The sequence below is a fragment of the Castanea sativa genome, chromosome 2 (assembly GCF_040712315.1).
Source record: "Castanea sativa cultivar Marrone di Chiusa Pesio chromosome 2, ASM4071231v1".
Lineage (NCBI taxonomy): Eukaryota > Viridiplantae > Streptophyta > Magnoliopsida > Fagales > Fagaceae > Castanea > Castanea sativa.
Window position 1 is genome coordinate 19,825,127 of NC_134014.1, and position 11,730 is coordinate 19,836,856.

Genomic DNA, 11,730 nt, shown 5'->3' on the forward strand with positions numbered 1-11,730 from the left:
AGGTGATGGGCTCAAGCCCAACGAGCCTTATACAATGAAATTTGTAGAGTATGGATTTGAAACCTAAGTTTGGGATGTTGGAAGTTCAATTAACAGGCTAGAGTGCCATAATCTATGCAAATGATGAACGAGTATGACAAAGAGACCTCCTCGGATGTAAGCCGAGAACGATTTGTATAAATATTATCTTTCTATGCCAAAGTTTACAATTCTTAGTTCTTTTTAGCTAAGGAGTCGCGCCCCCTCTTTTTCCTCTCTCGTCTCCTTATATACTTCTTCTTCTTCACTGGTTCCTCCACGTGTCATACAAATCTTCTCCTTAGATATTTGTCCCATTCACCACCTTCTTGCAGTCTTCAATTAATAGCAGGAAGGCTGAATTCTACTGTTCAGAGGTCATTTCCCCATTAATGCGGCCAAGGATGTAGATGCAGGGCCTTTAATGTGGTGGTAGCAGCTTTTTTCTCAGATATTTCTCACACGTTCTTGCTTCTAAAGGGTGCTTGGATCATCCTTTTACCTATCAGTTTCTCCAGAATCTTGCCTCTAACCCATTTAGCAAGTCCCAGGGTCATTGCCGGGCCTGTCCGAGGAGGCACTCCTCCTTGGACAACTCCTCGGACCTCTACAGTGTGGACTGACTTGTGGGCCTAGAGGCCTTGATCAAAACAAATTGGTACTAGCTAATCAGGCCCAAACCCCAAACGCTTTTACCCCACAGACTTATCATTTAAGGATTTTATAATATGAAAATTTCTAAAAGAAAATTGTAAAACGCATATGATTATTATTTATGTTTGTATCTATAATTTATTATATTAAAGTTATCTTTTTATTATTTTTTTTAAAAATTTGCTTAATTTAAATTTCTTAATGATTCTTGAAAAGAAATTCCAGACCAAATTTGATTGTCCAAAATTTTATATAAACCACTTCATAGTTATTCAATTGGGGAAAAAGAAAGAAAGAAAAAAAAGTAATATTCAGATCAAACTTAATAATATAAAATATGAAATACTTTCCTTTCCCTTTCTCCACGAATATGAGGTGTCTTTCAGCAAAAAAAAAAAACCGAATATGAGGTGTCTGTCTTCAAACATTAAGAACAATCAATTATCCCTAATTCCTATCCCAAAAAAAAAAAAAAAAAATCTCAGCTTTAACTTTTAACCAATTATTAAGTTAAGTATTCTATAAGTAATACATAATAGACAACAAAATAATACCAATAATAATAAAAAGAAAAAAGAAAAAAAAGAAGACAAATATCATTTAAGCTTTTGCTTCTTCAATCAACCACTTTTCTCATCCATTTTCTTTCTTTATCTCTCACTGTCTCTCTCTCTCTCTCTCATCCCAACACTCCTTTCCTGAGGAATCAGGCTCTCACCAAAAAAGAATTTTCCGGGAAAACCCAAACCCAAACCCAGATCCGAAAGATCCCCTCCGAATCTACCCCCACATTTTATTAGCTTGGCCGTGAAAATCGGACCCAAATTTAAAGATTCCATTTTCCGACTTCAAAGTCCCTCCCACCCACTCTCTCTCTCTCATTCTTTTCCTGAAAACACAACAACAAATATCAAATCTAAGGCTTTATTCGCCAACACAACACTATAATTTTCCATTTAAAGAAACAACCACTTCTTGTTTCCTTTTCTTCAACCTTCGTTTTTTCTTATCCTGATTTTACCAAGAAAAAAAAAAAAAACAAAGAAAGCAAAGAAATACCCTTTTGATGACCCTGAATCCCGGGTTTTTATTCGGTGATTATTGGGCTTTCTTTAGGTTTTTATATTTTTTTTAATTGTAGTTGTATCCTATGTTAGAGTTAGGTGTATTACACAGAATTTTTTTTTTTTCTTTTTTTGATATTGAATTTTTTGGGGGAAAAGTTTGGATTTTTGAGCTTAGTTTTTGAAGAGTAGAAAAGGGTATATTTTTTTTTCTTGGGATCATTGTGTTTATGTTGGAGTTAGGTGGATCTGAGAGTGGATTAGAATCAAAGATCTATTGAGCTTTTTGGATAAGCAAAAAGCTTTTTGGTCATTTTAGTATTGTATTAAAAGAGTTAGGAGGGTGAGCTTGTTGGTTTTGTATCTACTTTGATTGGGAATTGGGAATTGAATCATGGATCATGTGATTGGTGGGAAGTTTAAGCTCGGGCGAAAGATCGGTAGTGGATCGTTTGGAGAACTCTATTTGGGTATGGAACTCATGGGGTTTTAACTTAGCATTGTCTGCTTATGTCACTTTTATAGTTTTGTATTTTGTGTGGAGAATCTTATTGGTTTGGTTTGTTGTTTCAGGGGTTAATATACAAAGTGGAGAGGAAGTGGCTGTAAAGCTGGTATGTTGGAAGGCCTTCACTTTATCTGTTCCTTTCAAATTTTGTTTTAGGAGGTTGATTTCTTAAGTTGTATTGAGGAGCTCAAGTCATTGATGAACAAGCAAGACAGTGTTCTTGAATCTAAATATATGTTATTGGTTGTCATTTTTTGAATAGATCTTTTTGAAGATGGATTTTGTCTTTGTCTTAAACCACCTTAAATTTTTGAGCAAACCAGCATTTCAGTTTGCTGAAGAAGTTCATTATTTGGTTTCTTACATTGCTTAGTTTTAATATTCAAGTAGTTGAGTTGCTTTTTAATATTAAAATTCAATAGTTGGGGGAGGGGAAGTATCTGTTGAGCTACAAGGCTCTTGGTTCAAGTGCTGGAGTCACTGGTTAGCTAAGCTAATTGATTAATAATTTAATTTACAGTTTTACTTAGAAGCATCTTGTGCCCTGTTGTTGTGCGTAGTTTTAGTTAGTAGTTAGTACTGTAGAGTTTCTGAAATACGAGGGAACTGATTTTTTTTATGGGGGGGGGGATTGGTACTGCATTAGTTGGATTTTAGGTTTTAAGAGTTGTATTTAAGGTAATGGTGTCACGGTCATGCTGAGGATCATTTCATTCAAGTAAATATTTGCATTTATAATATTCTAATTACATAGAGTAGAATGGAGGAAAATGATACACATGGCTAACCCTAACTATTCTGTTGAGGATCCATAGCCAGCTCCAAAAATTTGGGATTTAGGCTTGTTTGTTGTTTTTATTGTAGTGCAATAATTTATTTAGGTAATTATTTATGATGAATGGATCGAAAGAGCTGTGGAAGGGCTGCATTTAAGTTGAAATCAAAGTCTCTCGTCTCCATCTTCCTTCAGACCTTCACATATTATTGTGTGGATACATTAGATGGTTCTTGTTGATTATTTTGGTATTCTTACCAATCTTAGCCTGCATGTTGAGTATGCATTGGATCTGAATACAAGTTTTTATTATTATATTTTTCATGTGCTTGTGTGGTGCTTATACAAGTTTGAGCACTTAAATTAACTTTTTTCCCCTCTCCTTATATTTTTTTGGAATCTATGATTTTGCTTGTAGAACTTGAGTAACTATACAACTTACATTACCCACCTATATTTCTCTTGTTCCCCAGGAATCTGTGAAGACCAAGCACCCTCAGCTTCATTATGAGTCAAAATTATACATGCTTCTACAAGGAGGAAGTAAGTTTCTCTTTTTGCTCCTTTTGTCTGTAATGAGTAGGAATGAAAGGTTATTTCTGTGAGTTAAAATCAATTTATATGCACTTATTTATCTTCTATCTGTATGAAGCGGGTATCCCCCATCTGAAATGGTTTGGCGTTGAGGGAGAGTACAATGTTATGGTTATTGACCTTCTTGGCCCAAGCCTAGAAGACCTGTTCAACTATTGCAACCGGAAGTTTTCTTTAAAAACAGTTTTAATGCTCGCAGATCAGTTGGTAAGAATTAATGTTTTCAATGAAGGAAAAATCAAGGAGGTATATTGGGCAAATATGGCTTCCATACTGATTTTTTTTTCTTTTCTTTTCCTGTTATTTTATGTAGATAAACAGAGTCGAGTATATGCACTCACGGGGTTTTCTTCACCGTGATATAAAGCCTGACAACTTTTTGATGGGTTTAGGGCGCAAAGCTAATCAGGTTACTTTTTTCGTCGTCTATATAGTGCTTCTGTCTCTGTGTTCACTTTCACCTTGTTTTACTGTAAATGCATACACACATTGGACCATAGTACATAAACATCTGTGCAATATCCCATCTTGTTTACATGAAGACTTTGTGCAACTTTTGTTGAGACATGTCTTGACTCTCGACAATGTGAATGCTATGTGTATTTCATTTGGCCAGAATATTGTGTAGCTATAGGTAACCGTTGAAAAAGAACCCCTCTCCCCATCCCCAAAAATGTGAAAAATATGCACTAAATACTCAATTCTATGTTAGTTATTGATTCATCGGGGGATATGGATATATGGGATAGAGAATTACAATTAGAGAGATGTCAAATATGGAGTTGTGTGTGTATATATATATATATTTTGAGTTTGGGAGCTGCTGAGCCTGGGCTCAGGTAGTAGTTGCATGCGGTATGGTTGTGGTTAGGGGCAAAGGATTTTATCTCAAATTTTTAGAAGCTAGATTGCCAATTGCTTAATGTAAAACTTTAGTTAGTGAGAATTGTTTTTTTGTTTTAAGGATTGGACCCAAATTTAGCAGATTGCCAATTCTTTGTTCTAACTTTTTAGGCTATGGTAAGTTATGTACAAGAATTGTTCGGTTGGATTTGATGCGTTGACAACTTCAATTATGTTCCCATGTGAAGAATATCTGTTAGTTCTTTTTCCTAACTACTGGTGAAATAAAAATAATTAGGCAATATAATGGTGGTAGGCCAGCCCTTGAATAAATATTAAATCTCTGTTAGAGAATATACTTGCAGTGTGGGCAGTTGTACATTGGCATACTGCTGTTGGTTCTTTATTTAGTCCTAGAGCTTTCTAAGTCTTGTAGCTGATATGGATGGGAGCATAGACAGTGTAAACCATTACAAATATTAGATGTCTTTTTGTTGTAGGAAGGTATTTGACTGATTACAGCTTACTACCCCTATCTAGCGTGATTATAGTTTTGGGGACGTTTACAATGATGGAAATTTAACAGAGATGCATTCATCAATACCCCATCGTAACTTATTGTTATTACTTTATGGATAAAATTTATTTGATGAAAACTATTGAAGGTTGGTTGTTTATTAAGAGGTGATTTGTAGACTTGTAGTTCTCACATAAAGAATGAGTTTCAACTTGTATTTTTAAACCAAAATCGTGTACTGCTGCTAACGATCAAGCTTTTCCTTGTTTTCCTAGAAAAAATATCAATGAATAAGAAGTATTGACTGATGTGATTATAGTTTTGGGATTGCTTACAATGATGGCAATTTAACATAGATTCATTCATCAATTCCTCATCCTAATTTATTATTTTTACTCTATGGATAATATTTATCTGATTGAAAACTATGAAAGGTTGGTTGTTTATGAAGAGGTGATTTGTAGTTCTAAGGAAATCACATAAAGAATTTCATCAAATTTTGTACTTTTCAATCCAAAATCGTGTACCGCTAGAGATCAAGCTTTTCTTTGCTATCCAATAAAAAAAATCAACTAGTAAGAATTCCTAAATGATGTTTTATTGTTGTTATTATTATTATTATTATTTTGGTGGAAAATCTTAGATGGTTGAAGAAAAGATTATTATTATTTTTGGAATAATTAATGTAAATTTTACCAAGTGATGATAAGATACCCTATGTGGTTAATACATGTTCAAGTTGATAGAGCCCTTATTATTATTTTTTTCTGAGGCAAAGATATCCAAAGCTCAAATCCAAAAAGGGACGAAGTTATGTAGGAAAAATTTCAGAAGAGAGGGATTTTTATTTTAGATAAATACAGAATTGTTATATTGCCAGACTCTCATGAGAGTTCATCCAAGCATGTTTTATGACATATTGTGTTGGTAAATGCCGTTGCCCCTTGGTAGCATTGATCTGTTCAACTGATGCTTATTTTGTTGGTTGTACATAACACCTTATGAAATCAATATTTCCAAATATTCTAGATGTGCCCTAACATGCATTGCTTTGCATTTACTTGCTTAACTGGGTGTTTTTTCAACACAGGTATATATAATTGATTATGGTCTTGCAAAAAAGTATAGAGATCTTCAAACACACAAGCACATACCATACAGGTAATCCAGCATTATGGTTTCTTGTGGCTCCCTAATTAACTCCTCTGGTTGTTGTACTCAATTCTTTTTTACTTTATCTGAGCTAATCATATAATTCTAGTGCATTCATAGGTCAAGTTTCTGTTATTAGTCCTGTTAATAGCCATATGAGTATCCATGGACCATAGGTCAGTTCTAGTGCATTCAGCATTATGAATGTTTGCATGTCCGTTTGTTGTTTCCCCTTGTTCTTGGGGAAAGAGCAGAGGGGAAGCTGTTCATTCTTGCATTGGCATACCTATATTCTATTCTGCACCCTATTTAACAAATTCGGTCTGAATATATTTATTTCTATATAGTTGTATCACAAAGTATGGGTAAAAAAAGCACGCTTAAGTGCAAAGCTCCCAAATCCCTAGTACTTTTTGCCTCTAAAGTGAGTCACCTTCATACTTTTTTGGATCTTTTTCAATAAGCTCAAAGTGTGTTTATATACCTAGTACTTTTTGCCTCTAAAGTGAGGCACCTTCATGTTTTTTTGGAGCTTTTTCAATAAGCTCAAAGTTTGTTATATATGTTTATATATATGTACTCTTGTACACCTAATCAATGTTTTATTTCATCATTATGAATTGTAGCCATCTGATCATATTGTTGAAATAAACTGTTGATTTGGTGTACAAAAGTCAATTTTATGCTAGGAAGCATGGACACAAGTATGGGTATGGGTATGACGCAGCAACGCGGAAATTTTTGAAAAATTAGGACACGACACGGGGAATACATATATTAATTAATTATTAAATATATTTTTATTTATATATTTTAAATATTGTTACACATTCATTTTTCATATAATGTTAAACGAATATCAAATTTATTTTTCTTCTATTTCTTTGTGTTAAAGTACATGCATATCAGATCCAAAAACCAAAATTCACCCAATAATAATATAACAAAATAAAATTTATCTCACCCAAAATAACAAATTCACCCAATAATACTGAATATTGGGTGAAATAAGCAACTCATGCAGAGAGAGAGAGAGAGCTTACCATCAGCAGTTGCCGTTGCCGCTGTTGGCCTTTGCTTTTGCCAATAATCCCAACATCATAGAGAAATAATCAACTGGAGAGAGAGAGAGAGAGAGAGAGAGAGAGAGAGAGAGAGAGAGAGAGAGAGAGAGAGAGAGAGAGAGAGTACTTTCACCATCGCTGTTGTTGGCCTTTGCTTTTGCCAATAACCCCAATGTCACTGAGAGTGAGTGAGAAGATAAGAGAGAGAGGAGAGAGATTGAGTGAGAGAAATGGTCTGAGGGTTAGGGTCCTAGGTTTTTATTTCTGCTCTCAAAATGCTGTGTTTTGGGTCTTTAGCTCTTTTTATTTACTTGTTTTATTATAAATTTCTGCAGCCGTGTCCCTTGTCCAGTATGTGTTGGACAGACACGGCAGCCCAAATGCTATTTCCGTGCCTCCTAGATGGCTAGATTTTATGGTATACAACTATACACTTGAGCCCACCCCTCTCTACCTTTACGCCTATTCCCTTGAATTTTCTGCTTGCTACCAAAACTGCCATGTCCTGAAACTCCTAGTTCATTCTTCAGAAAAAAAAAAGATTAAATTTATTTGTGACAATTGGTTAGTTGCTTTAATAGTTGGTGTTGAGCATATAATGAGCTGAGCACTTAGACTTGTATTGATTAATACTCATTTAGTGAATAAGTGAGATATTAACTGTTATATTCAACTTATATGATTATGCGATCACTTGATTGTAGTATTGACCATTAATAATTGTTTTTTGATAAGAAGCATTAATAATTATTTTCAAATTTATTACATTTTATTTTTAAAAATGTGCACTTGACTCTAATCAGGCACGTGCTTGCACTTTGCACTTAGGCTCTAGAAGGCCTTGGCGCTTAAGTGCACCTTGCGCTTTTACCAAAATCGGTATCACGTTATTCTATTACAGGAGTACTTTCTTATGAGCAATCCTCTCAAGTAGATTAGTTTCTGCATACTGGAAGTGCTTGCATATAACAATCATGAGAAAATGTGGACAGCCCTGGAGTATTAGTTGTATGGAACTTACAGATGGCTTTGTAGATTGTATGGAAGCTTTAACAGTGCTGAGATGAACCTATTTGTATTTGAATGTTTGGACACGTATGTTTATAATACAGGTTATTGAGTGTTTCATTGTTCCATTTTCTGTCATTTTTTAATGCATTTTGGCTTTAATCATTAATGAATTACTGTCTTCCTGATGCATTGATATGCTACTCAACTTTCTCATGTTTTCAGCATTTGTTGCCTGTTTATTTTCCATCACATCTTCCCATTTTTTTTGCTACAGGGAAAACAAAAATCTCACAGGAACAGCTCGTTATGCAAGTGTTAATACCCACCTTGGAGTTGGTGAGTGACTTTTTTTTTTATAAAATTTATTAAAGATATTATGATTCAGATGGTTTTGTATACTTGCTATCACATATTTAGATGTATTCACAATTCTGATTTACATGCAGAACAAAGCAGAAGAGATGATCTTGAGTCTCTTGGTTATGTGCTTATGTATTTTCTGAGGGGAAGGTTGATCACTCATTGACATGCTCACTTCACCTACTTTGCTTAAGCTTATTCGCATTTTCTTTACTTACTGCATATGATTCTCTGTTTCAGCCTTCCATGGCAGGGCTTAAAAGCAGGTACGAAGAAGCAGAAATATGACAAGATCAGTGAAAAGAAGATGCTTACTCCCATAGAGGTATTATCACTTGCTTCTTCCAGCAGCTTATGCCAGGACAATTTAATAATGAAACATATGGTTTTAGTTTATAACAGGAACAAATCACTGAATTTATGCTATCATGAGTCTGATATGCAGTACTTGTTCTGTTTTCCAAGTGCTCCAAAACATTTGTAAACTTGGGATATGAACTATAAATATGCTTTTTGACAGGTTCTTTGCAAATCGTATCCATCAGAGTTCACATCATACTTCCATTACTGCCGATCATTGCGGTTTGAGGACAAACCTGATTATTCATATCTGAAGAGGCTTTTCCGAGATCTATTTATTCGAGAAGGTTACTTGTAGATTCTTAAGTCCCAGCCGTTAAAATTGTTCAGTTTATTTTAATAAATATTGAATAATTCTTTCTGTGATTCTCATCTTGAATTTTATTGAGAGGTTTCACAAAACCTGGAATTCAGTGAGTTGTGATTGGTGCAGGTTATCAGTTTGACTATGTGTTTGATTGGACTATATTGAAATATCCTCAAGTTGGCTCCAGTTCGAGAGGAAGAGTCAGTACATAATTTTTTGGCAATATTTTTTGTAGAAGTATCTGTATATGAGTTGTAAATGATCTTGATATCTTTTCATGTTATTTTTCACCAGCCAAGTGGGAAACCAGCTCTAAATCCAGGAACATCTGCTGAAAGACCTTCAGGTCTGTTCCCTTTTACTGCAAGGCTTGGGATCAACTTGTTTTAAACAATCTAATTCTATAAACGTTTAGAATTCTCCTAAATGTAAAATGGGCTTCAAGCTCTCAAGTGCTTGGCTCGTCTCTGTGCTATGGCTTGAGATATATTCTTACAGTTTCCAAATGGATGATTGCCTTTATTTGGTCACTCTGGTATTTCTCTTGAAAGCTTATAGAGCAGTGAGATCTGTAGTATTTTGCTTAGATTGTAGTAAATACTTCTACACAAGATGTTTTCTTATTCGAATTAGAAAGATGAAGAGTTTTCGACATATGACACATCATTATATCTTTCTTCTAGTGGGACAAGAGATTCGAGATAGGTTCTCTGGTGCTGTTGAGGCCTTTGCTAGAAGGAATGGCACAGGGCATGGATTGCATGGTGAGCACACCAGGCACAGATCTTCAGATGATGTGCCATCTTCCAAGGATGTGGTGAGTAATTGTGAGCAGTAATATGCAATCTTCTGCATATTTTCCGTGTCCCTTTCAATTTTTTCTGTGAAGTCATTCGTGCACTCTGATTCCCAATCACTTCACATTCTCTTTCTTCTTTCCTCTTTTCAGCAACCTGATTCTGAAAGGGGACGGAGTTCTCGCAATGGCAGTACTTCAAAGAGGCCAGTTGTATCAATCAGCCGACCAAGCTCCTCTGGTGAGCCAAGTGAAAATCGATCAAGCCGGCTGGTCTCAAGCAGTGGTCGCCTGTCTACAACCCAGAGGATTCAACCTGGGTTTGAATCCAAAACAACATCTTTTACCCGAACTGCTGCTACCAGAGGTGGTCGTGATGATGCACTTAGGAGCTTTGAGCTTCTATCGATTGGCACAGGAAAGAGGAAATAAAGGGTAAGAAGCGCTTGTGTCAAGACTCAACTCTTTTCTTTTGCAGTTTTTCACGATGTCAGCAATATTATGATTTTACCTCAGTTACTTTGTATATGTGTTATCTGTTGCTGGGTTCAATTTGCTGCTAAAGCTCGCAAATGTTCTACTTGAGAACATGTCCAGACTATTTTACATCTTCAGGATTCTTGCAATTATAATGCCCCTCTTGGGCTCACCCAAGAAAGAGATATCGTCTCACTTTAGGGAATTGTTCATATATTTGAGACATGAATAGTTGTAAAAAGCACGGATGTTATATTTTTTCCTGGGGAAAAATGAAAGCCATGCTTGACGACTAACACTCCCTTTGTCTTGTCATGTATTACGTAATATATTCATATTTTTCGTCTTTGTAGTATGGATAAATGATGTATAATCATTAATCAGTGGTTTCATCAGCCACCTGTTGAATTCTTGTCCACTTGGTTTAAAAGGACATTTTTTTTGGTTGCTTTAAACACTTTATTCTAGTAATTTTGCCAGCCATTTGTGTTTTTGTAGCATGTAAATTTTAGCTAAACAGCTCTTCTGATCTCCTGGATTATCCACTGTTGAGGGCTAGTGATTACTTGCTTTAAACAAGAAAATTTTGAAGGGTGAAATTGCTTATCAAATTAGTTATGTTGGAAGTCTATCGGAAATTTCAACCCGAAGTTGTTTCCTGGTGTGCTTATCTTTTGTTAGATATTTATTTGTATGCATTTGGTTTTCTAGATGTGCTGAGTACTCTCTCTTGGTATAATGTATATTTTTGGTAGTCAGGTGCATTTATCTGTTTGAGCAAAAAATATATGATCTAACGTATACAATTGCCTATCACTTTGATCACCCGTCCCGATTTTAATTGCCGATTTGCAATGGACTTGTTGGCATTTTTGGACAGAGCTTGCAGTGAGCAAACCCCTCGTTTTTTGATCTAGTAAAGTAGAAAGAGGGTGAAACCTAGGGAGAGAGAATCAAAGCAAAACTAAAATCTTTGAGCATTTTGAATTTTGAAAACGGGGAAAAGGAAAATTCAAATTTTAAATTAATCGCCGTTATAAAAAAATTCTCTACTTAAATTCATTTTCGAGTCCCTTTTGCCTCTCAAAAATGGCTTGGCTATGAGATAAAAGACGGCCTATCTTGGACTATGTAGCTAGGTACATTTATCAATGCCAGATCATGTATTAAAAAAAAATCTTCTTTGTTCAGGTGGGATTCTATCATATATTCTCCCATGTATCGTGGTCT

At 35.1% G+C, this 11,730-nt stretch overlaps 1 protein-coding gene across 1 annotated transcript; it reads left to right on the forward strand.

The window, feature by feature from the left end:
• Positions 1–1,298: 1,298 nt before the first annotated feature.
• On the forward strand, positions 1,299–10,979 carry LOC142623439 (casein kinase 1-like protein 10). The gene is made up of 14 exons (XM_075796855.1): positions 1,299–2,206; positions 2,310–2,350; positions 3,493–3,562; positions 3,672–3,820; positions 3,927–4,022; positions 6,064–6,134; positions 8,475–8,536; positions 8,647–8,710; positions 8,801–8,885; positions 9,081–9,207; positions 9,354–9,427; positions 9,522–9,573; positions 9,911–10,044; positions 10,177–10,979. The coding sequence occupies exons 1-14, from the start codon at positions 2,131–2,133 to the stop codon at positions 10,453–10,455; spliced, it is 1,380 nt and encodes a 459-aa protein (XP_075652970.1). The 5' UTR covers positions 1,299–2,130; the 3' UTR covers positions 10,456–10,979.
• Positions 10,980–11,730: the final 751 nt, after the last annotated feature.